We start from the raw sequence: 26,994 nt of genomic DNA on the forward strand, positions 1-26,994 counted from the left end.
GGGATACACAGGCAATAGTATTAACAGAATTTAACTACGGATTGAGCATGGGGAAAGGGAGAAAGTTTGATAAGGAAGATACATTTATAGCTTGAGTACTTGGATAGATACTATTGCTGAAAATCACTTAACTGTAGGTACATTTGAGGGACAGGGTGGGGTGTTGAATGGATTTGGAAAGGGGAAGTTATTCATTCACTTCTGAAACACTGAGTTTGAAATATCCTTCAAACATCAGGAAAGGAGATGTCAAGTAGGAAGTCATAAATAAAAAGCATCAGATATTTGGAGAATTCTGGGCTAAAAATACCTTGAGGTCATATGTCTGCACATGACAATCAAGCCTGATGTATAAGACACATTTGAGGAACAGTAGAGTAGGACAGGAACCTAAGACTTAGTCTGCAGAGAACTCCAGAGCCCAACAAGTTCAGATGCCATATCTTCCTCTTGACTGAACCATAAGGTGGCAAATTTTCAATTTATTTCAATTACTACTTTTTAGTTTATACATATTCAGTTGTTTTATACATATATTGTTTTCCCCTTGTGTATGTTTTGATCATGTATCTTAAAACCAAGAAGTTTCTAAACATAATTAGTAAGTCAACATTAAACTCAGACTTATCTTTCTTTAGCATTTCTAAGGTAATGTGGAGGAGTGAGAGAACTAAAAAATATATACTAATATATATTCTATATATATTAGTATGTATATACATACTAATATAGATTCTGAGTCTTAAAGCCAGACAGCACTGGGCTTAATTCCCAACTCTAGCCCATGCTGGTTACACTTACCACATTATTTAACCATGTTGTGCCTTAATTCTACAAACAGAAGACTGTTTCAGAGGTTAAATGTGATAATGTATGTAAAGTGCTTAACACACATAAAACACTTTTCAAAAATCACAATGTTCAATAGATCGTCTGGGTGTCCCAATTACTTGCTAGCCTTATTTGAAACTATATTGGACATTTTCTTAAAAATTGACATTTCTGCATTGTTCTAAAAACAATCAAATGAATACACATTCATCTTAATTTTACATTTAACATTAAGCACTGAATTTATTGGTAAATTACATGTTGTAGATTTTGCTATTAAATGATCTATTTGTAAGTATAGTCATTCAAATCAAAATACTTTTATTTATGTCATTTATACTTTAATTTATGCTTCATTTATAGATATTCCAGGATCAGAGGCAACTGGAGGTAAGGCTGATTTATAAATTCTGATTCTTCTTGTCTGGATAGCAAAGAATACAAACATTTTTGGAGTACACGAAGTTGAACTTTTATTTGGAAAGTTGAATTTCTTGTATAATGAAAATATTTTTAAACCATACATATTCATAAGCATAATACAAACACCACCTACAATACAAACACATTTTAATAAAGTTCTACCAAGAGTATTAATCTAAGCCAAAAAAAAAAAAAAAGTAATCAGGTAAACCAGTTCTACATACCTTTTATCTCTTTTGATGATGTAATCAAACAGTTTAAGACACAAAACAAAGTAAGCTTTGGCTCAACCCTACTTATTTCACTATGGGAACACTAGGATATATACTACCACAGATTACAAACCCAGTCCCTTTATAATCAATTCAAAATTGCTACAAGAATCTTATCTTAATGGCATGTAAACATATTTAGCGCTTCAATTGGCAATTATGTTTTAAGTGCTTAGAAAAACACACCAACATTTCTCATTATTGTTCTCTCTTTATCTCATCTCTTCCATGAATATAAAATAGGAAAAAAATATTATTTGAGACTTCCAGCATAATTTCATTGTGCTTTACACTTTTATAAACATGGGTACATCTAAAATATCAGATGCCTTTATACCAATAGAATAATTCACCAAATTCACATCTTCTTACAAATACACATGCAAAATCAGTGAAAAACACTTTTGTATAGCAAAGACCCTGCTTAATTGTTTTCTGATTAGTAATTTTGATGGCATGTGCAAATCATACTGCTCGCTGAACAGTAGATTTTATTTCCTGTAGATTTGTTTTTCTATAAAAATATATTTATGTGCTCACAGGAAAAAAGTTGAGTTGGTGTATGTGGGGTGACTTTTTTGATACATTGTTAGATTAAAGGTTTGTTATGAAGTTAAAAGGCATCTTAGCTTTTATCGTTTTCAAATTTTTTTCTTCATAAAAAAGAACACCCTGTGACAAAGATAAGGTAACTGAGATAATCATTAGCACTTTGTCGTTGAGACAGTATGAAGCAAAGGGGTCAAGCAACGTGCCTAAGGTTTATGTACAAAATCAGTGCTGGAACCAGGAAGAGAACTTGGATTTTCCCAACCCATGGACAATTCTCTAGGAACTACCCCCTCCCCACCAACAATCCTTGAGATTATATACAATCTATTACATTAAAATAATATTGACAGTTAACAGAGAAAGTTAGTTACAAACAAATTCCTTCTGCACTGAGGATTCCCAGGAGAAGCCGAGTGGTATTTAGAAAAGGTAGGAAGAATAATACCAAAAGGCAGTCACAATGCAATGTCATTGATCATATCTGTAAGTTTCGGTCATTGAGAAAATATGAGCAGAAACATCCCTGTTGCTCAGACTGCTAAAGGGGAACACTGAAGTCTAGGAAAATGAAACAATTCAGTATTTGTGTTAACTTCTAACTTAAAGATTGTGAAATTTATAATAAATCTATACCCTAATGCTCTTCGGAGATTATTTCCAACATGCATTATTCTCATAAAACCTTTTTGGCTGAGGACAAAGAAGAGGAACTAGAGAAACAGCAGAACTAAACTCAAAAGTCCCAACCTTGGTCTCGTCAGTAGCCGAGTACCAGAAATTCCTCCCAGACAAGTCAAAACATGATGATTCTTCCTTCAGAAGAGTGCTTTAGAAATCAGATGGGGATGAGGTACAGGGTACACTGCTGGATGTGTGGGTCCTCACACACAGGGTAAGGACCAAGATACCTTCCCCTTCGGAAACTCTGACTTCTGGGAGTTTGGTCAAGTCCTGAACCCAGGACACATTGTTTTAAATCAGACATTCTTTTGCTGCCTATGTATTTTGGAGGACACACAGGTTTAAAATGACAATTAGATACTCCACGTAGATTAATACATTGACCATCATAAAACCATCCCTAATTTTGGTCCACAAGAAACACAGTGGGCTGCATAAATCAAAGTCAGGATTTAACAATATATGGCCACAGCTATAGTTCAAAAAATAAAGTAAAATCTCTGAGTCACTTTCAATTAAGAATTTCATGGTAGGGTTAAAAATGTTTCCATTAAGTGAGAAGTTGAACACTGAATTTTATTGGCATGCATGCACAGTCCTTCATACTATTTTTTAAACCATTTTCATGTACAATTTTAGAAGGACTAGTAGCTCACACACCAGGAAATGAATTCCCTGAATTTATACTGACTTGGACAGAAGAACAGAGTGATCCCACCCTGAAGATGTTTAAAATGTGAAAGGCAAACATACGTATGGAAATTTCTATTGTAAACATTTTTTGGAGGGGGGAGGGGTAAGAATATACTGAACAATAAAAACTTATTTTGAAAAATAGGAGAACATTTCCCTCAATATTTATATGATATTTTTATTTTGAGACTGTCAGAGAAAGCAATATAAGAACAAAATCCAAATGCTTTATACAAAGTCTTCAGTTTTGGAACCTCATGTTATTGGTTGTAGCTCTGGAATCAGGAAAAACGTTTTCTCACTATATACTCTAGCTGTACAGACATGCCTGTTAATGTTCTTTCTCTCACTTCAAAATAAAACACATCTATATTTTAAATTGTGTAAATATTAACATAATATGTACAATGCATTCATGAAATATATGTGAGCTTGCCATTATATAAACATAGAAAAAAAGGTAAAAGCAGTCAATTTAGAAATGGAAATATTAAATAGAAATAGCCGTTAGACTCCAGCATCACGGATACCTTGGCCTGTTCTTTTCATAAGATAACCTTCTGACCACCACCTCCTTTGCAGCTGAATTTAGTCCAAGGAAACAAACAAACAAACAAACAAACAAAAGATCGTTCTAGATGTCAGAACTGATAGACACAAAAAAAAAACCTCATGTTGAAACTGACAAAGTTAGAACCCTATTTAAACATGACCATCTCTGGGCAAACAGTTAGGCCTTCAATAAATATGAGTTGATTGTTCACCTAAGACTCCTGCTACTACAAATTTAAATAATAGATTTAGACTGTATATATTCAATGAACTGCTTTAATAAGACATTCATATCCCTCTTTACATTTTAAATAACCAGTCTGCTTACCATCTTTTTACCTGCGGTGAAGCAAAGTCACTAGACAGTTCTCAGAGACTGAATACAAATGGGTACACAGAGAAAAACCCACAAGGTAGCAACAACTAGGCAAACACTGTGAACAGTAAAACCAGGCAAAAATGGGAGTACACTGTGTGGATACTTTGGGTTCAGTTGAGGTGAATCTAAATACAGGATTTGTTTTGTGTTCTGCATTTTCAGCACCTGAAAAACAAAACAAAACAAACAATATAGGCCTGTAGTGCTTGGTATTTTATTTTTTCAAGGCAGTGCTATTTTTCTCAACATAATTGCAGGATGTTCGGATTCTGGATGAAATCTTTTGCCGATGTGTTTCTATTCCTACGTGAAAGTTCTTGCTCCCTTGAACAGATAAATATGGAAGGTTGGTGTGAACCACGGATGTTTACATGGGATACATTTACGCTCGGAGTGGAAATGTTGCTGTAGAACTTCCATTGCTTTCAACAGATCCTTTCTCCTTAGACCCCGCATAAGCGCCAATAAATGATCCATCTTCATTGAACAGACCGTGGTCGCCTTCTCCATACTGGACTAAACTGTCAGCGCTTTCTGTGGCCTGCATATCCCTGGTAAGGGATCGAAGGCTTCCTTTGAGAGGTTTTTCATCACTGTCACTACAAAACAAAGAATCGTTCAACAAAATCTGAGACAGTCACATAAAGCAAGATGCATGCATAAGTGCTAATAGGTCTTAAAATTTTCAAGACATTCACATCAGCATTGCAGACACATAAACCCTAAATGACACAAATAAGTGTTTAAAAAGTCATAACCATCAGTTTGTTTTGTGAAATGAGTCTCTTATGGTTTGTCTCCCTCCTGATCCCATCTTGTTTCATTTTTTCCTTCCCTACCCCCAAATCCCCCACGTTGCCTCTCAAATTCCTTACATCAGGGAGATCATATGATAATTGTCTTTTTCTGAGGGTTGCTGGGGGAAGAGGGTTAGGGAGAGGGTGATTGGGTTATGGATACTGGGGAGGGTATATGCTATGGTGAGTGCTGTGAAGTGTGTAAACCTGGTGATTCACAGGCCTGTACCCTTGGAGCTAATAATGCATTATATGTTAATAAAGAATAAAAAATTTTAAAAAAAAAGAAACAAATTCGTTTTCATCTCAGAGATTCACTACATTTTCAGTGAATCTAAGAAACAATTCTTAGAATATGTTTGTGTCATTAAAAATTAGACAATTTTCCTATTCTTACTGTTGATATTGTACAATGTTACAAATGATACTAAAATAGTCATTATCTTTTATATTTTAATTACCCAAGACAGGAAACAGAATTTTTTTTTTAATGGAATTTTTTTTTTTTAAGATTTTATTTTATTTATTTGAGAGAGAGAATTTTTTTTTAATAGAAATATCATTTGAAATCATTCTGAAAGGTGTCAAAACAAATACAGGAGTCTTCTAATAAACTCTGAAAAAGTAAAAAAAAAAAAAGTCATAACCAATTGGCATTATACTGAGTAAATGAGAAACTGCTTTCTATTATTCACAATACTTCTGGTTCCCTCTAAAATTGGGGGTTTTGAGACATGCAGAGATACTCAGTCTGCTGACATACAAAAGGGATAATGTTATTCCCTTTGAGTTCATTAATTTTTGGAATTCCCAGTCATCAAGGCATGATCTTTTGTCTTTACCTTTGATCCCACACATACCCCTTAATCTTTCCCTAAATTTCTCTCTCTCTCTCTCTCTTTTAAAAGATTTTATTTATTTATTTGACAGACAGAGATCACAAGTAGGCAGAGAGGCAGGCAGAGAGAGAGGAGGAAGCAGGCTCCCTGCTGAGCAGAGAGCCCGATGTGGGGCTCGATCCCAGGACCCTGAGATCATGACCTGAGCTGAAGGCAGAGGCTTAACCCACTGAGCCACCCAGGTGCCCCCAAATTTCTCTTTGATTAGGTTAATCATTCAAATTTTGTTTCTGGTAACTGAAGAACTTTCTTTAATACAGTTTATAAACTCAAGTTTGTTGAATTTTTTAAAAGATGGCTGGCATTTTTAGAACCTAAATACTACAAGGATCCTAAATTTATGGTTTGAGTTTTATTCTTCAACAAAAATAGCTCCTGAGTTAGTAAAATGTCTATCAAATGGTATGGTCTTCTAGATTTCTGGATCAAGATTTGTTTTTTGTTTTACCCCAATGTGTATTTTTATTGAAGCACAATTAGCACACAGTGTTATATTAGTTTCAGGTATACAATATGATGATTCAACAATTCTGTATACTACTCAGTGCTCAGTAAGTCTGCTCTGGATCCCTTTTATCTATTTCACCCACCCACCCCCACCCCTCCAGCAACCCCCCTGTTTGTTCTCTGTATTTAAGGGTCTGGTTTCTTGTTTTCTTTTTCTTTTTTTTTTTTTTAAAGATTTTTATTTATTTATTTGACAGACAGAGATCACAAGTAGGCAGAGAGGCAGGCAGAGAGAGGAGGAAACAGGCTCCCTGCTGAGCAGAGAGCCCAATGCGGGCCTCCATCCCAGGACCCTGAGATCATGACCTGAGCCGAAGGCAGAGGCTTTAACCCACTGAGCCACCCAGGTGCCCTGGTTTCTTGTTTTCAAGATTTGTTTTTAGGTACTAACTACTAACTACTATTACGATGTAAACTGCGTACACACTATAAATCTGTACACCAAATTAAATGATTTCATAAAATTTTAAAAAGGCTGATTTTGGCTATGTATATAATTAGAATGTGATTAGCACTGTACTATTTTTGGTAATCGGTGTTGTTTATCAAATAGGTCCATCTCTCAGCTTCCTGGGGGCAGGGCAGGGTGGCAGTTCTCTGCCTTTCTTGACTTATACATTGTCATGTGACTTGCTTTGGCCCAAGTAAAATGAGCAAAGATGGCAAGTGTCACTTGTAGAGCCCGTGCTCAATTTGCTGTTATAGTTCCCCCGCTGTGTCGCTCCTGGATGCTCATCCCCCATCCAGGACTCCAAAGTGATCAAAATGAACAGCGTCATCTGTGTTCGAAACATAACTTTAGAAAGAAAAAGATTTGGGGGGCGCCTGGGTGGCTCAGTGGGTTAAAACCTCTGCCTTTGGCTCAGGTCATGATTCCAGGTTCCTGGGATCAAGCCCTGCATCGGGCTCTCTGCTCAGTGCAGAGACTGCTTCCCCCTCTCTCTCTGCCTGCTTGTGATCTCTATCTGTCAAATAAATAAATTAAAAAAAAAAAAAGATTTGGGAGTCATTTTTGGCAGCGGCATAACCTGGCTATATTGGCTCCTGGGGCGGGGGTGGGGGATGCTTACAGTTACAGAAACACAAAACAAAAACAAAAATATGGCATTAGGTTAGGGACCAGGCAACAAATAGTGAAGAAACGATTACCAGAAGCTGGAAGGATGACAATTCACATCACGAACGAGAACAGCATCCAGTGACACTGTCTCTTGGGACAACTTGAAGATTAGAAAATTTTCTGGATGAGCATGTAGTTTTGGGAAGAGATGGTGGAAAACATGAAGAGATTAAAGGAATTTAATTAAATTATTAATAAATAATTATATTAATGGGATGCCAGGCAAAATAACGCAGGGGATGATTTTGTCTTTTTTGAAGAGGTAGGAGGGTATGGGGGAATGGGTTTTTGAACAAGGCATTATTAGAGTTTTCGTGCCTATAAAACTGAACTCTTAATATCTGTCTTTCAAATATATTTTGAAGTTTCCATAGGCCCCTAATGATTCTTGCCTCATGAAATTTGAGCCACAATTTGCAAATTTGTAAAGTCCCAAGTTTCTCTGTCTCTGTCTCCTTCCCTTCCCTTTTCCTTCTCTCCCTCCTCCTCTCCCCTTTTTCCTTCCTCCTTCTCCCTCTAATGATCCTTATTCTGGAAAGAACTTCAAGTGATTAATCAAGAAATATAAAAATATAAAGAGAACTTTGATTAAGTGGAAAAAAGAACAATTAGTATAGAGCAAAGTAGAGCCTATAATGAGGCTCAGATGTACATCAGTTAACCCAGAACAGCTCATCATAATGCGCCATGTCACTGATTATAGTAATGGATCCAGGGATGGACCAGTTGGAATCAATCAGGTCTCTATTACCAAATGAATTCTGGCCTCCTGTGTGCTAAAGGCTGTATAAGCCCAGGAGTTGCAAGCTCTCTTGGCGGCAATATACAGAGAACCTGATGGAAAACAAGGACATCTGAAACAGGAAGGGCTAAGAAACAGAGATGGTAGTGGAAGGGGGAAGATGGTGAGCAACGGGAGACTGAGAAGTTGAATCCATCTTCAAGAGCTACCTCCTTCCTCCAGATACCCTGTGGTTCTTACCAGGTACGACACGCCTCTGTACCCTGAAGTTTGGTCATGCTCTACCCATTAGCTAACAGTAACACAATCCATTTCGTTCTTTTCAGCCTATCTTATCTCTTTGGATGATCCTTTATCAGCATCCCTTCAAGGCACACAGGAGTCGCTCCCTTTTTTCTCTCTCATTCTCTTTACCTAACTACAGTCATTTGCAGAGGTAAGTTTTTTTTTTTCCTCCGAAGACTAAGTCCCTCTTGAGGACAGTTTTTTTTTCCCCTCTGAAGACTAAGTCCCTCTTGAGGACAAAGGTAATTTGTAACTTAGCTTTGCCAAGTCTACACAGAAGGTGCACAGAATATATGTTCACGGATGTAAACTGCATGAAACTTGGGCCCATAATGGCCATGCTGAAGTCTCCAAGGTGTTTTAATACTCCAAATAAATAATTCACTTTTAATAAAAATACTGAAATCATGTCCTTTCGCATAGAACACAGAGCTTTAAGAAGTCTCGCAGCATACACATCTACCTACAGTAAGGTCACACACACCCCTGCACCTGGACGTGGGTTGCTCTCTCTGAAACAGGCCCTATTTTTGCAAACTATTCTTTAAAAAGAATAGTAGTGTAACCTTTACTTTAAGAATAAATACTTGTTTGTTTTGTATTTTTAGGCTTATAACCTGATGAGTATGTGTTTTGATGCATTTTTAAATGGAACACTGTTTACCTGTATTCACCAAAGGTCTCATCTTTCACCGACTGAACTTCTGGATCTGGATGCAGATCTTCCTTTTCTTTCACTAAAAAACAAATAGTGGGGAAAGTAACACAAATCATTTTTAAAGGCATAGTAACAGTGTTTTTAAAGATGGGTAATCAGTGAGAACAGCATTGCTCCAACTTTTTGATACTATGAGTCCAGGTTTTTTGTTTTGTGTTGTATTGTTTTTGTGGTTGTATCTACAACCCATTAGTTACCTCTTTGTTTAAGAAAAAAAAAGGAAAATGATCTCCTGGATTCTCCTGATTCGTCATCAGAATTACAGCATGTTCCAGGTCTCCATGAGACTGCTCAGTATTAGGTGGGCAACAAGTCTTACTGGAAGAGTCAAACTTAGTTATGGTTTCTTAATGGAGACCAAATTACTAGATACACAGTTTATTATCCAAAACTTTTTGAAGACGGTATAGGTGAATACCAGATCTATGTCACGAAACTAAAGTGATTAAGAGTCAACCCTCTGGCTGTTCTGCTCTCTCTCTCACTCATAATTGCCCCCAAAATCAGAATATTCAGGTTAAAGTGACATTTTAAATTTGATTTATTCCAAACAGTGGGACAAGGAACCAGGGGGCTCTTATTTCACTTTACTAGACTCAAGCAAAAATCCTGATGTGGGGGATGCCTGGGTGGTTCAGACAGGTAAGCATCTGTCTACAGCTTGGGTCATGGCCCCGTGATGGGCTCCCTTCTTCAACAGGGAGTCGGCTTGTCCCTCTCTCTCTCCCTCTCCCCCTGCTTGTGCTCTCTCACTCATTCACTCTCTCTCAAATAAAATCTTTAAAAAAAAAAAAAAAGGAAGAAAAAGTTTCCTACTTGATATGGGAAACAAAGGCAAAAGAAATGTAGCTTACATTAAAATCTCTCTGGCGCTTACAGCCCACTGAGAGATAATCTGAAACATGGAGATCAGGACCTTCCTCAAGGAATTCGTGGCTGCTTTAGTCCCTTAATGTTTAAAAGTAACCTCAGCTTGGCAGCAGCTGGCCCCTTAAGGTCCTGAAAGCCTTGTTTCCAGATTCTTCGGAGACTTGTGCTGTCCCTCACCCCCATGAATTAAAAAGAATACCATCAGTCACTCCTCACAATCCCAGTACAGCTCTTTCTGCCCACAGGTCCTGTCCCATGAGCAGGGAAAGGATTAAAGTATAGACAGGGAGAGACAGGAGGCCCCTGACTCCCCTGACTCCCCTGACAAGGCTCAGAAACTATGCCTGGCTGGTGGATGCTGAGACAGAGAGGAACAAGAGATAAGTGAACAAAGCAAGATGGCAGAAGTCTCTCAAGGCCACGAGCTTCCTAGGCAGTTCTCAATAAAAGACTGCCACTGGAAGTCCTCAGTGCCAACCCATTCAGGACCCTCTCACCCTAGAGAGCTTTTTTCTTTCTTTTCTGCTCTCAGCTTCATTTAATAAGCTTTCACTTCACTTCACCCATTGTGTCTGAAAGATTCATTCTTTGACTCCGCGAGAGGAACCCAGCAACCCTGTAACAATCCTTCTTCGTGACATCTTTTACTACTACTATCAGAGACCCGAGGGATTCTTATAGTTGTCCTATAATGTAAAACGCTGACTTTTTTTTCTTTTCCATCATTAGAATTTGGAGAGGGTCACACTTCACAAGTGACTACTGGTTGGGGATCCTCAAAAAGGGATGCTATATGTCTTTAAATTTTCCAATTAACTAGGACATTCATTAATCATTGAAAATCTAATTCATAATAATTCAGTCCTCATAGGAAAAAAAATAAGATCTACAATTGCATAAATCTCCATGCACCAAATGCTTAGATGTTATAAAAATTTAAAAAATGTGCTCTTCTTTGATTGTTCAATACACATATAGGTTCCCAATAAATATTTGCTAAATTGGGCGCCTGGGTGGCTCAGTGGGTTAAAGCCTCTGCCTTCGGCTCAAGTCATGATCCCAGGGTCCTGGGATCGAGTCCTGCATCAGGCTCTCTGCTCAGCAGGGAGCCTGCTTCTCATCCCTCTCTGCCTACTTGTGATCTCTGTCTCTGTCAAATAAATAAATACATAAAATCTTTTAAAAAAAAATAAATATTTGCTAAATGAAGAATAAGCCAATAAAAGAACTTTTCACTAATCTGAACATCATCAAACTAATATTAGTGGGATCTAAATCTTTCCCCTTATATTAAAGCATCTTGAACATTAAGCAATTAAAAATAATAATAATAACAACAACAATATAATATGCATATCTAAAAGATAAATTTGGAAGTTGAGTTAAATTAAAGTCAACCATTATATTAACTCTGATGGTTTTTATTTATATTATATGTACATTAATTCAGGATGCAGCATATCTAATACGTCATGATTAAAAAAAAAAAATGCATTCCCAGCAATGGTTAACTCTAGACTAGTGCAGACAGTACCATTAAAAGTTACTAGCGCAAATTAATCACTGTAGCTTTTGCAGGAGTAGGCTTTATACACCAATGGGGAAAGGGAGAGAATCTGTCATTGTAACCATAGAGAGAGGTGGGGTGAAATAATAGAAAAACGGAAAAAGATGGCAAGATAAGTTAATGCAAAAGTTGAACTTTAAACACAAGTATTCAATTTTAGATTATCATGATGTGAATCTTGAGTCTTTATATTAAACATTTTTCCTCTGGAAAAAAAAAAAGTTACTAGCGCAAACATTCTCTGGGTCACAAATACATGACAAGGCATGTTTAAATAGGTCCTTTCTTAAGATGTTAAAATATGTGTGTGTGGTTTAGTGATCAGTGTTCTTAACTATGATATGTTACAGACTGAAAATAGAAGGTGAGAAGTATTATATGCCTTGTTAGAGACTAGTAACCACGTGAAAATAATATTCTAGACGTTACATCTTTTGGTTAGTTAATATAAGAGGTTCCCCCTCTCTCAGTACATTGACTTTAAGTGCGTAATTAAAAAAAATAAAAGATGTTTCTGGAGAATGCCTCCTAAAAAACACTATTTAATGAACTGAAAGTATATTACTATATTAAGAAACAGCTTTACCTGAGTACTTGCCACCTCTGTTCCTCTTCACAAAGCAAACAGTTAACAGGATTAGCGTGAGAAGAGCAATGGCACACATTAATCCAATAAACCAGCCTTGAGTGGAGATGTCATCATATAAACCAGCGTATTCTGTTGTACAAAGAGAAGTCACACGTTGCATGCTAGAAACCGTTTTTAAGATTATGCCCCCTTTGGGAAAATGAAACATCATTTTTAAACATACAAAACAGCATCCATTTTATTTTTCCTTTCAGAAACCCTAGAGGGAATGTGACTGAAAGGACATTTCATGGAAGGAATACTGGTAAATGGCTCATTCTGTTTTTAAAAGGGCTCTCTCGAGTTGCATCTGACTCTGAGGATGAAAACCAAAAAGGGACAGTGGAGGCAGAGCAAGGGAAACACAGAAGCAGCACAAGCAAGCGAAAGCACCAGCTGCCTTGGTTATGTGCAGATTGCCGCGGAGTTTCTGCAGGTTCTATTCTGTTTCGGTTTTCTGCTTAGTTTTTGTTGTTAACGTGTGTTAATTGGGAGGGGATATTTTTTTAGTCAGCTGCTCTGGCGAAAACGATAAGGATATGTTGGATCTTTGCGGAACATTTTTCATTTCAATAATTTTAGAATGCTATGATGAGCATGGGGTGCTATATGCAACTAATGAATCGTTGAACACTACATCAAAAACTAATGATGTACTCTAGGCTGGCTAACTGAACATAATCATAATAAAAAAATGCTATGCCAAAACACACGCAGACTGTTATCTTTGTAACTAACATACTCCATATTTTTATCTTTACTACAGGAAGTGTGTAAAATTAAACAATCTATAAAGCAGATTTATTGTCTACGAAGGCCCCAAATACAATCTCATGTCTCACCTCTCCCTCTTGTCTCAATTACATCTTCAAAAATGCTATTGTTATCAACCCAATTCTTAGTCAATAGGCGAACTATATGTTCAGCTCCCGGCTCAAATACCTCTACTGGGTGAGTCTTTTGAGTAAGATTGACTCCTTCTGATATCTTCCCGATACTTTTACCTAAGAAATGTACACAGTTAAATCATATAAATTGTAATCATTGAAAAGCAGGACATGAAAAGTAAAAACAAATGAACAAACAAACAAAAAAACACTGTGATTGGGGAGGAGTGCCATTTGCAGGATTTTTTTCTCATAGTTTTTGAATTATCAGGAGATCAAGAATATCGGCATTTCAAGATTTTCTTTCTTAATATCCTGAAATGGAGGAAATGAAGTGAATTTAATTCATGTCCTTTAAAAATGATGTACTTGTTGATGAAATTGTAATATAAATCTGCCCAGTCACATGAATGTTTCAAAACAAAACAAAGACTTCAAAAAATTACAGTGTCATTTTGTACAATTTGAATTTTCACAGACCTAATAGGAAACTGGCCATTTTGGCTTATTTTTGAAGGCAAATGACATTATAATTTTAAATATATATTACTTTTTTTGTCTTGGTCTTCTCTATAAATATTGATGGAATAGTATCATAACATGGTCATAAATACTTGAAATTTATAGAAATATAAGTAAGCTTATAGGTACATAAAGTACAGTTTATAACTACCTTTAAATGAAATGCACTGAGATGTTAATACTTTAAAAAAAAGAAACATGAATGTATCAATATATTAACTGATTTCATAGTAACAGAATCTTAAATAGCAGAATCTCAAATGAGTCAGTGTAATTAAATATACATCTAATTTCTGATGTTGCAACAAAATATATAAAATATTTTTGTATTTGATCTGTAGTTTTGCTGGGAATCAACTCAACATAATAAATGTAAATAATGTACACTAAAAATATGCAATGTTGAAAATATTAAAAGTTATTGAACCCTGTGTCAATGGGTATATGTCACACATTAAAATGTGGTTTTAACTTTTAACCACAGAATAGAAATTGATGATACAGTTACTGATAACAGAAGGGCTTCATTAAAAAAAATGTCACCATGGGAGAAATAAGGCTAATTATATTAGTTGAGCAAAGCCTTTAAGATTGAGCACCACTGAAATAGAACACAATTAATTTTGACTTTGAAAAACAGAAATATTAGTATAACATTAAATAGTGCAAGCTTTTGAAAAATAGAGCAAAGCAAGTGTTTTGTTCAAACCAGGAATGACACAAATATTTCTTATTAGCTCCATCATCTCCCCCCTCTTAGACTATGGAACATGAGCCACCTGAAAATCAGAGTGACAACCAGGAAATAATCGCGGGGCGGGGTGGGGAAGCTTGTGTATCAAATCCTATTTTCTGAATAAATGCCAGATGACCTTAAAATGTGCTATCTAGGCAGACCCAGAAAAAGAAAGATACACAGAAATAGATTCCAATTTGCACAAAAGTTATTTTTAGAGTTTTTTGTGATATCAAGATTTATCTCCTCAGTGAAAATATATATGTGTTTTTCCTTTTCCAAAGATCATGCTGAAATCCAGAGGCAAAAAGAGATTGTAGTTTCTTTCCTGTAAATACGGCAAGATAAGCCTACAGAAGGGAATACAGTGTCAACAGGGGAAGGGGCAGTAGCTGAAAATGCAGAATCCTGAAAGAAAGCACAAACATACTAGTAAGGAACATTTTCAAATTCCTGAGACATAGGGTAGGGAAGAAATAGGCTGTAAGATACTTAAGCATATTAGCGGCATCTTTAATTTGCAAACACCTGCTAAAAACAGTTTTTCCAACATGAAGGCGACCAAACCCAAATTTTCTAAATACTTCCATATATGCATATGGTAACTATAACTATTGTAAGAGAATTTTATGCATTTTTTCTTACCTGCTACAAATTAGCAATAATGGGATTAGCATATCTCATGCATATTATGGTCTTGGTTTTAACAAAATAGCAACCCTCTCCATGCCTCAAACCCTGTTTTGAAAAATAGGAAGGTTGCATATTTAGATTACTACTATTCTCACTTCTTTGTATTGAACACTTGATGCCACTTTGAACTCTTGAGAAATAAGATCCTTTTAATTACTAAAAAGTTCTCAATTATCATCTTTAAATCTCTCTTTTTCACTTAGTGTCTCATTTTGTCCTTGGGAATAATGTGTGGGTTTCTCAGAAGAAACTCTTTGAGTATACCTACTTTTTCCATAAGGGGGAGTTCTGAGGACTTAGGGTATCTGAGGAAAACATAAACCCTTCATTAGATAGACGCAGTAGGGAAAGTAAGAAGGAGAAACAGACAGTAAAGGTCAGAGCATAACCATTCACACACACACACTGACTTGCCAGTGATTCACATATACTTGAATGTATTTTATAATAATATGTATATTTTGTAAGTGGGAACTTAGTTTTTCTCATTACTATTTTCTTTTTCCATCGACTTAATCTTTTTTCAAATCTAAAATTTGGAAACCCATCCAGGGGAGTTTCTGACACATAGTACTGATAAGCAAATGATTTGCCTTCCTACCATCTCCTTTTCCTTGTTCCTTTCCTCAAATATCCTTCTAGGTTTAATCAACTTGAATCTTTTCAAGTTCAAGTTAAAAAACTTTTTTTTTTTAACTTACTTGTTTAAACCTTTTTAACTTCCTAACGTGTGCAACAGTTCCTCAGATTCATTTCATTTTTTATGGTCTGCCTTCTGAATTTCTCTCCTTTTAAGTTTAGCAAGAACACTGCTAAAATCATAACTGTGAAAATAATTTGGGAAGAGAAATAGGTCTAGGTTGAAAAAAAAAAAAAGAACAAAAAAAACCCCAAAAAACAAAACCGAAAAGTACAATTGAATTTGGAGAATTACAGAAATTAAATTAGAGGTTGATGGGCCATTTCCAGGCCAGAGGTTGATTGACATCAACCAGTAGATACCAAAATAAAATTGATACATAAATCTCTCTCTCTCTCTCTCTCTCTCTCTCTATATATATATATATATATGAACCAAGACATGGAAGTGAAATGTATTAGATCATTTTTACAAAACATCAACCAGGGAGAGCCTAATATTTTTCTGTATGAAAACACTTAAAAGAGAAAAATATCCCTCTCTAGTAACCTTATGAATAACTTCATTACCTTACATACTCCTATCTTAATTAAGTAAAATTATAGTTCCTGACCTTATATACACTGAGGCTATAGTTCCATTGCTGTTGTGTAGAAATCCATAAATTGAGTCAATGTGAATTTTACAAACAAGAGAAATAAATTCTCTATCTATATCAGTGAAACAAAAAAGGTCAGATAGATTGAGATCACAGTCATTTCTTATTTACAATGACTAGCTTGGTACAGTCCCTTCAGAGCAATTTAAAAAACAGCATGCAGAAGCCTCCTGCACTTACTCCCTTCTCCTAACGTGGAGCTTTCCTCCGTGATTGGTTTTCCGCAGCCCTTTGAAGTGCAAGCCCTCAAGTAGAATTTGTACTTGGTGGTGGCATTGAGGTTTGAGAGACGCCAGCTGGGCTTCCATGGAGTTGTAATGTTGATATCATTTAGTGCTCCAAGCTCATAGGTGTCATTTACTAAAGAAACACAAACAACAATGCCTCAGAATTCATGCCTTAACAATTCAACTTATGTTGTCCCTTATTGTTGACTCTGTGTATGCTTGTGGTATGCAAGGCACCATCTTAATTATTCACAGCCATTAACTAACTTCAAATCTGTGACAGAGACATAATTTTATTACAGTATCATCCATGGGAATGTTGAGGTCTAGATTTAGATCCAGTAACTGGCCAAACAAAATTTGAATCCAACCACAGTTTTTCCACTCCAGAGCCCATGTTCCTCTTTTTTTTTTTTTTAAGATTTATTTGTTTATTTTTTTGACAGAGAGAGAGAGAACAAGTAGGCAGACATGCAGGTAGAGAGAGAGGGAGAAAGCAGGCTCCCTGCTGAGCCGAGAGCCCGATGCGGGGCTCAATCCCAGGACCCTGAGATCATGACCTGAGCCAAAGGCAGAGGCTTAACCCACTGACCCACCCAGGTGCCCCCAGAGCCCATGTTCTTAATCACTATGCCATACTGGAGCTCCACCTTCATCATATCTATTGAAAGTGATGGATTTCCCCTTCTATTATATTTTCATTGGATCCTTCACTTTTAACCTTTTGGTTAATAATTTGGACAATAATTTGCTTCTTTTGTGATTTCTGGTTCAAGCTGAGGCACCAAATAAGTACTTATTATATGTAAAACCAATAAACTGATTAATAAATTACATATCTTAAAATGTCTACCATATACTAAGTACTATGGCAAGAGCTATTCAGAAAGAAGATGAATTAGACAGTGTCTTTCAAAGAATTTGCAACCAGCAAGACTGTGGGATTTGTGCAAGAGCACAATGTATTATAAGATTACAGTAAGAACAGTCTAAGAAATGAAACACATTCCAAAACTGGGCAGCCATTAGTAGCAAGGGAAGGGCTAGAATAAATCCTCTTGACTCTCAGTCCAAGATATCATACAGGTAAACAAACAAACAAACAAACTCTTACTCTTGACATAAAAATGCCTTCCTTGGTCTATTTAATGCAATTAGATAAAAAATGAAAAATGAACAAACTAAAGATCCAAATGTTGAAAATTAGAAAGAAATACCACTCTTCACATATTTGAGAGCATTCCTATAAAAATACCACAAAATCAGTTGAAAAACAACAATAATCAATCTATAAATTGGGAGAAGTATACAGAGAGCTCTCAGACACATAATCAACAACTGTTTAAGAACATACAAAGCAATAAAAAGAGATAAATTATCGGGGCACTTCCGTGACCCAGTCGGTTAAACATCTGCCTTTGTCGTCTCAGGTCATGGATCTCAGGATCCTGGGATCAAGCCCATCCTCAGGGCTCCCTGGTCAGCCTTCTCACCCCTACCACCCATGCTCTCTCTCTCTCAAATAAATATTTAGAAGTTTTTTTTAAAAAAGAGATAAATTATCCAAAAATATTTCCCTCATTTAATAGAAAGCAAAGTAAGTGTACAATTATGTCATTTTATTAAAAAATCCATATACTAAGCAAAACAATAATCATTGCCCTTGTTAACATTCCAGACTTTTCTCTCTATATTCTAGGAATTTGTTTTTAAAATAATCTAAATCTTGGGGCGCCTGGGTGGCTCAGTGGGTTAAGCCGCTGCCTTCGGCTCAGGTCATGATCTCAGGGTCCTGGGATCGAGTCCCGCATCGGGCTCTCTGCTCAGCGGGGAGCCTGCTTCCTCCTCTCTCTGTCTGCCTCTCTGCCTACTTGTGATCTCTCTCTGTCAAATAAATAAATAAAATCTTTAAAAAAAATAAAATAAAATAATCTAAATCTTACATACGGATCAACACAAAGGTTGGAATGCAATTAACGTTGTTTCTTTATTGTTAAGATAAAGAAAAATCATAGCTTTACCAAACAAATTAACATTTAAAAAGTCCTCAAATATTTCTTCAGAGCTTTCTACATATTTGAAAACCAGTTCATAAAATACTGAGGCTTAAGAGCCCAGCATGAGAAATAAGACTGATTAAGGTGTGAATCTCGCTTAATACTTATTTTACTGCATGGCTCTACACAAGTGAATTCTATATGCCTCAATTCTCACATCCACAAAATAGTGAAAATACATCCTTCATAGATTTTCTGTTTTGGGTTTTTTTGTTTTTGTTTTTGTTTTTTTAAGATTTTATTTATTTGACACAGACACAAGTAGGCAGAGAGGCAGGCAGAGAGAGAGGGGGAAGCAGGCTCCCTGCCAAGCGGAGAGCCTGATGCAGGACTCAATCCCAGGACCCTGAGATCATGACCTGAGCTGAAGGCAGAGGCTTAACACATTGAGCCATCCAGGCGCCCCTAGATTTTCTGTTTTAATGAAAAAATACAGCAAGAGTACTTAGTACTGACCCTTCTACATAGCAAACACTCAAAAAATGCTCAAGTGCTACCTCTATTACAATGATGCCTGTATCTGTTTAATATGACCCAACCCAGACAGGCTAACAGGAGCCAAAACTCGTGCATGACCTGGATTGTGACAAGCTTTGAACTACATGGAGGCAGAGCAGCTCATCAGCTCTATCATCAAGGTGGCTTTTGCAAGCAGCATAGTCCTAGTGTTTCCGCTGTTTGGGATGCATGTCCTCACAGTCTAAACATTTCTGTGATTTCAGTTTCCTAATTTCCATTTTGAGATGATGCTTGGATGTGAAGACTGTTAGACACTGAAGGCACTGTGATTAAAAATGACTTCGTTTCCTCTAAACATGTTGTTTTCAACCCAATGGCACAGCAAAACAAGAGCAGAGTCCATTCTGAGAAAGGGGCCAGAGAAAACTCTTTAATGCTCTCAAAACAACAGGCCTACGCCAGTGGGATGCCCACAGAGGATTCTACAAACAGAAGTACATTTAGGGTTGAGACCAGAAGCACGTGTCAGAGACAAAAGAGGCAGTGTGGAAGTTATGTGAGTTTCGAATCTCCCTGACATCATTCACTTACTCTTTTCTTTGGCATGTTCTTAATTCTCAAGGACACTCATATGTAAGTATTACATGTATGTCTTCTGGTACCTACTGACTTTTCCTCTAAAACAGGGCCTGCCAAATCTTTCTGAAAAGAGCTAGATTGTAAATATTTCAGCCTTTATGAGCCACACAATCTCTGTCACAGCTACTCAACTTGAGCCACTGTAGTGAGAAGGCAGCTATAGACAAATGTGAATGACATGTATGGCCTGTTCATGAAAACAGGCAGCAGCCTGGATTTGGTCTGCAAGCCGTTTTGCAGATCCTTTGTTGTAAGGAAGCAAGCCAACTTACAAAACGTGATCATCAGAATCTTAGCAGAGCAAACCAAATACTCAACCAAAAATGAAGGATTAACAGCTAGATCCGGGAGCACCTGGGTGGCTCAGTCAGTAGCATCCGACCCTTGGTTTTAGCTCATGTCATGATCTCACGGGTCATGAAATTCAGCCCTGCATCAGGTTCTGTGCTTGGCATAGAGTCTGCTTGGGATTCTCTCCCTTTCTCCCTTTCCCTCTGCCCCTCCTGCTCCTGCTCTCTCTCAAAAAAATAAATCTTTAAAAAAGTAGGTGGATCCAGGGGTGCCTGGGTGCCTCAGTCGTCGAGCATCTGCCTTCGGCTCAGGTCATGATCACAAAATCCTGGGATGAAGCCCTGCATCAGGATCCATGCTCAGCGGGGAACCTGCTTCTCACTCTCTTGCTCCCTCTGTGCTGACTCTCTCAAATGAATAAATAAAATCTTAAAAAAAAAAAAAAAAAAAACGAAATGAAACAGGTGGATCCAATTCAGATTTCTACTCACTTATCTGATACTGTAGTAGATAACCAGTTAAGTTTCCATTCAGTTTCTTAGGTAGTCCCCAGGTTAATGTGGCAGTGTCCTTATCAACTTTGATGACCTTGAGAAAAGCTGGTTGTTCAGGTACTAGAAAACACAAGACCAAGAAGTTATACTCATAAATTGGTAAATTTCTTTAAAAGCAAAAAAAAAAAAGCTCCATTAGATCCCAGTTCTCCGTGGCAACTGAGAAGCTAACTCATATGAAGTGTATATTGATTAACTACTACTAATTTGGTCACTGGTTAATTCCCATTGTTGGCATTATTCTTCACTGTTATTCTTACCTCCTTCTGGTGTTTGAAATATATAAGGCTCACTCTCTGGACCGGCTCCTTTGGAATTATAGGCTAAAACTGTTAAGTGAAATTCACTAAATGCATCTAGAGAAGGAACCATTCCATAGTTTCTTTGTCCTGAAAATCTCAGAATGTTTACTTCTTTGGGATGTGCTCTTCCATCCAGCAGACTTTTTGTTTTCCACCAATTTATCTGCAATGGAAATAGGATCCCTTTAACATATCAACGATGGTGGCAGATTCTCCTCTGGCTTCTTCTAAGATCAGTTCTTATTTGCATTTAAGATATTAACTCAGCAACAAGAAAATCTATGATAAAAACCTGATATCCTTTCAGATGTCCATGTACTCTGTCCTTCGGAATGGTTGACCAGGTCACTTTAACTAATGTGCTGTTTATAACGTCCACCCCATGGATCACTGGTGCCGTATCAGGATCTGTTAAGCACATAAGAATGATGAGTTTTTAAAACCCTCAAATGTGATTATTAGGATCCTTTTCAAAAGCTGATTTTTCATATTGCTTAATCTGAGCAAAGCACTCTTATGAAATCGATTCCAAATAGAACTTAAGAGAGTTTCTCATTACAGACGAGTTTCAGAGCCCAAACAGGTTTCTAGAAGAGGACAGTCTACCCCTGGATCCAGTGTCCAGTGAAATATTCTGTGGGTATCTTGCCTTTAGAAACAAATGAACTAAACAATTTAACAAATTACTTGAGAGCTTGATCGGCCTATTAATAACAACAGCTACTATTAACTGAGCATACGCTATATATGCGCACTATTCTAAGGGACTGGTTCAGTGAACTGGCTCACATAATCCTTAGAACAACCCTATAAGAAGTGGTATTATCATCCCCATTCTACAGGGGAACTAACTACAGAAGAATAAACCAAATGCAGAGCAGCCAAGACCAATAATATCTTAGCTCACAGTGATAAGCCCAGTGTAATTTTATTTGGGTAGAAGAATTTAGGTAGTAGGTGAATAAGGAATTAGTAATTTCAGATTCTCAATCTTTTTCCATTTTCAGATCAAAATATTACTTTGGATACTTGAAGAACCATAAAAATAACTCCTGTGTAGTGACATGGAATACAACATCTTTCCTTTTTTTAAATAATCTATTTGTAGCAGTTATTATGGGTCTAAGAATTTAATAGGGAGCAGATCACTAATACCTCAAAACAGTCTGTATGTGTCCGTAATTCTATAGATAAATCTCAGTCTGCATCTCATCTGCATTAGGGAGGTTCCAAAAATACAAGTGAGGCCAGAGATGGCACAGGTGGCTGTTAGAAAGTCTTTGACAAGTAAGGACAAATGTAACAGGAACCATTACGACAGTTATGCTGCTTAACTAATTGTAGTGATGAGAACTGGTCTTTGATCTTTCATATAGAAATAGCTTTACTGGGAAATTGAATAAAATTAAAACTTTTCACAGAATTCCTTACCACTCTCTAGTGATCGGCTATCCAACCTGAAAGGAGGAACCATGTGCTATATTTCTTTCTATCTCGCACAGCTAGCACATCCTCTTTGCGTGCAGTGGCTGCTCAAAAACAGTCATTAACTGAAATGCAATATACTTGAAAGAAATTGCTCTTGAAGGGCTTAGCAGTTTCAGGTGCGTCACTTACAGTCTTCCCCAGAATAGAGAATCACTGACTGGGGCTCAGGGCCGGAGCCAAGGTGATTGATGGCTTGGACTTGGACATCGTAAGGAGCATAGACAGTCGGCGTCATCACCCGCAAAGTATGGTTTGTGACTGTTTCTTCTTCCCACTCCACGGGGGCTCCCTGTGGCTTCCAGGTCACTCTGTACTCCAGCCCTGGTCCATTCTGCTCCATGGATTTCAAAGGCTAAGACAGAAGGCAAGATTCATCGAGTGTGATCGTGGATCCACTGAGTAAGACACGGTGGCAAGCCACATAGTGAAGCCATTATATCCACTCCGGTTTTTCTTTTTTAATCAAGCAATACTTTAATAATTTAAAAAAATTATCATAATTTAAATCACCTGTTACATTTCAAAAATGGGAATATGCACTTAAATGAATCAATTACATAAACTATATTAAAAAAATGTGACTTAACTCCTAGATTATAAGGCTCACTTATATAAATGGTAATTTTGTCTGTATGTATGAGTATTCAATAATGCCATATATATCAGGGTGCCTGGGTGACTTAGTCTGTCATTAGACTTTTGATTTCCACTCAGGTCATGTTCCCAGGGTCATGAGATCAAGCCCTGCACTGGGCTCCACACTGGGGGCATGGAGCCTACTTAAGATTCTCTCTCCCTCTGCCCCTCCTCCTACTGCTTGCTGTCTCTCCCCCCAAAAATAAAGTAAAATAAAATAATGTCATATACAATGTCTTCTTACAGAATTTTCAGTGTTTTTTTTTAACTCAGTCTAACTTACTAAAATTTTTTAGATGGGTTGGTTGGAACTAAGTTGAAAGTAATGCTGGTATCAGCAAAACAATTTCAAGTCTACACTAACTCCCAGTTGAATAGCTATGAGAAAAAACATCAAAACAAAACAAAACCTTCTGGGATTTCACAATCATTGTTTATACTTTGCATTCTAAGTTTTGCACCAAGGTAATTTTTACTACCATATGGATATTAATCCACCAAGGGCTTGAGCGGTAGTCAGATATATCAGGCCACGAGCTTTTATTGTCAGATTGTAATCCGTTATTACAATTTCCTTCAGTCTCTACCAAAAACAAGTGAGCACAAGTAAAATTATTCAGTTTAGGGGTGCCTGGGTGGCTCAGTGGGTTAAGCCTCTGACTTCGGCTTAGGTCATAATCTCAGGGTCCTGGGATCAAGCCCCGAATCAGGCTCTCTGCTCAGCAGGGAGCCTGCTTTCCCTCTCTCTCTCTACTGGCTCTTTGCCTACTTGTGATCTCTGTCAAATTAATAAATAAAATCTTTTTTTTAAAAATTATTCAGTTTACACATGTTTTATTCCAAGGAAAACAGCTACATTTAATAAAGATCTCCTGCAAATTTTAAAATAAACTGCCACCACATTTAGTACTTTCAAGAAAAATCTTACCTAAATTAGTAGGCTCTCTGGTGCCTAGACTCTAGAGGAGACAGCAGGATTATTTTGTATTTGGCTTTCAGACAACTGGCAACAAAACCATAGCAAATTCTTAATAGGCCCCCTACAAAGATAGCAGATCAGAGGAGGTGGGGACGGGGGTCTTCTTTTCATCACTGGCTGAGTGCATGACATCTGGGGAAGGTCATTAAAATGACAGTCCCAGCTTCTCGATGTGAAATGTAGGGCTGATACCATCTAGCTACATTCTCCCTTCTGAAGAAGTGGTGAGGATTAATGAGCTGATGTTGGTGGAACATGGTGTGCTTCTCTGAGGAACTGACCTGATAATTACATACTATTATCTTCATCTAACCAGTTATATCATCGGTCTTATGGAAATTGCTAGGGAACTTAAGAGAGAAAAAGACAGATACTCTACAAGAATAAGATATTAACATAATTTCAGATTAAAAATTAAGTAATTATGAAGACAATGTGGTAGGAAATATGTATGGCCACAAATTCAAGGAAAGAAATAATATTCTTGACTATACTTAGGTTCTGTGTATTACCACCTTTTTTAAAATTTAAAATTTGCAAGACTTAGTTTCACTGTAGTGGAATAATGGGTTAGTGTTGACATAACAATATTGAGTAAAAAAAAAAAAAAAAATCAGACTAAATTTTACACATCCTAAAATTCTTCCCAAAATCATTATCTGGAAAGAGGTTTAGAAATAAATTAGTATATTCCCACATTCAACTGTTCTACATTTATGCAGGATTCATGAATTTAATGCTGGAAGTCTATTATTCATCAGAATGTCTGAATGGGTATTCTACTTTCAAGTAGGATAAATTATCTGTTCATGAATAGGTCCACACAGAGAGGGGAGAAAGTTACCCACTACTACAGAAGGAATTAGAAATGACACTCAAACCAATTATTAAACTCCTCTGAGCAGGTGCAAAATTTTACACTAAATTCAAAGACAAAGCTCTATTTCATAAAGGGGTGAAAAGTGCAATTTGAAGTCCAAAATGTCTAGTAGGTTTGTTGATTTCTGGTGGTATTCTAGTGGGACGGTGGCGGGTAAGACTGCCTACCAGCCTGACCGCAGTTCCTATATCCAGAAAAAGACATTAATGACAACTGTTCTCAGAAAAGAGCACACAAAATGCTTAATAGGCTTAATAAGTAGTGGCTATTATTTGGCAGACATCCTTTCGATATGCATAATATTTATTAGACCATGTATAAAAATTTAGGGAAGTTTTTTAGTATTTTTTTTGAACAAGTGACGATTTAAGATATTAGTTATAAAAATACTAGGAATCTGAAACTTTTAATAATAGACCACAATTAAGTCAACCTATATATACCCTTCCTGACATTACTTACCACTGTTTAACCATATCTCATAACATTCTAATCACAATGATCTGCAAAATATACAAATGAGATATATTTATAAAACATATAAATCTTGTATCTTCATTCTTAAAAAATATTTTTCTACCATTACACTTGGCATACAGACCTAAAAGAACGCAAAAAAGAAAACAAAGTAGTGTTTTGTGTAACACATTAGAGAATACCCACCTCCCATTTTATAATCATTTCCTTGGGTTGAGAGGCTTGAACCCTTATGTTTTGTGGATTCTTGTCTGGAGCTGAAAAATTATAAGTATTAAAATTACTTTTTCCAATTTATAGTCCATAGCTTAATCAGCATATCACCCTACTCCCCCTAAATCAGATTTTTAAACAACTTTGATTATATTCATTTATTTCTATCTGGCCCAGCTTGTAAAGACTTAAGGCAGTTATCTTTTTACCAACTTTACTGAGATATAATTGACATATAACACTGTGTAAGTTTAAGGTGTACAATGTAATAATTTCGTGTGTATGTGTGTGTGTGTGTGTGTGTATATACATACATATTGATGTATGTATATATGTATCCAAACTATAGATACACATTTTATATATATGTGTATATATATATTGTAAAATGATTACCACAAGGCTAGTTAACCCATCCATGACCTAAAAGGCAGCTTTTAAATATATATATATACATACATACATATTTTAAAGGAGTAAAATCACATGCTTGAAGTGATACAATTACTACTCAGAGGAAAACAGAAGACTCACTTTAGATATCTCCATTTTAAACCTGCTCTTTAAATTTTTCAACCTTTTTTTAAAAAATCCTAAGCCTACTTTTTAAATAAACATCTTAATTTTAAATCTGCCTCCCTTTTTCTATTAGAATTATTGTTAGAAATGTGTGTTGTGACTATCTGCCTCTAAGCTAATAAAATTAAACATCATCTATAATTTCAACAGCCAACTGTTTAGGGACTACAAAGAGGTAAGAGCAGGTTATGTCTCTGAAATATACTCAAATGGAACCATTTAATAAGAAAGGGCTAATGTAGTTTTTGTACCAAATGCAACTTATGCTTCAATCACACAAGTATCTGACTCAGTTACTATCTCTTCTCACTTTTTCCTCAATTCAAAAAAAAAAAAAAAATTATACCCTAGTTTATGAAGTTTGCGCCGGGGGGGGAAAAATAATACCATGCTATGATCATACTGTTGACCAATGACAGTAAAGTAACACAAATTTTAGTATTAATCATTCTTAAGATTAAAAAAAATATCCTGGAAATTCAGATAGATATCAGATATCTGTTTAGATATTGAGAGAAAATAAATACACTATATGTATAAAATTAATGATATTAAATATTT

The 26,994-nt window shown here is 36.4% G+C and overlaps 1 protein-coding gene across 6 annotated transcripts in view; it reads right to left on the minus strand.

The window, feature by feature from the left end:
- Positions 1–1,278: 1,278 nt before the first annotated feature.
- The window catches only part of CHL1 (cell adhesion molecule L1 like), a 220,588-nt gene continuing 194,872 nt past the window's right edge, over positions 1,279–26,994 (minus strand). For 5 of the 6 annotated variants that reach the window (XM_044253141.1, XM_044253142.1, XM_044253140.1 and 2 more), the window contains 10 exons: positions 25,828–25,898; positions 22,799–23,021; positions 21,474–21,589; positions 21,140–21,344; positions 20,817–20,939; positions 16,833–17,012; positions 13,359–13,520; positions 12,475–12,606; positions 9,398–9,470; positions 1,279–4,982 (listed from right to left, as the gene is read on the minus strand). In XM_044253141.1, the coding sequence (XP_044109076.1) occupies positions 4,766–4,982; positions 9,398–9,470; positions 12,475–12,606; positions 13,359–13,520; positions 16,833–17,012; positions 20,817–20,939; positions 21,140–21,344; positions 21,474–21,589; positions 22,799–23,021; positions 25,828–25,898 (1,502 nt within the window). In that variant the 3' untranslated portion in view covers positions 1,279–4,765. The remainder of the gene's footprint in view (positions 4,983–9,397; positions 9,471–12,474; positions 12,607–13,358; positions 13,521–16,832; positions 17,013–20,816; positions 20,940–21,139; positions 21,345–21,473; positions 21,590–22,798; positions 23,022–25,827; positions 25,899–26,994) is intronic. The other variant, XM_044253144.1, reaches the window with a different exon arrangement.

The sequence above is a fragment of the Neovison vison genome, chromosome 6, assembly GCF_020171115.1.
Source record: "Neovison vison isolate M4711 chromosome 6, ASM_NN_V1, whole genome shotgun sequence".
Taxonomy (NCBI): domain Eukaryota; kingdom Metazoa; phylum Chordata; class Mammalia; order Carnivora; family Mustelidae; genus Neogale; species Neogale vison.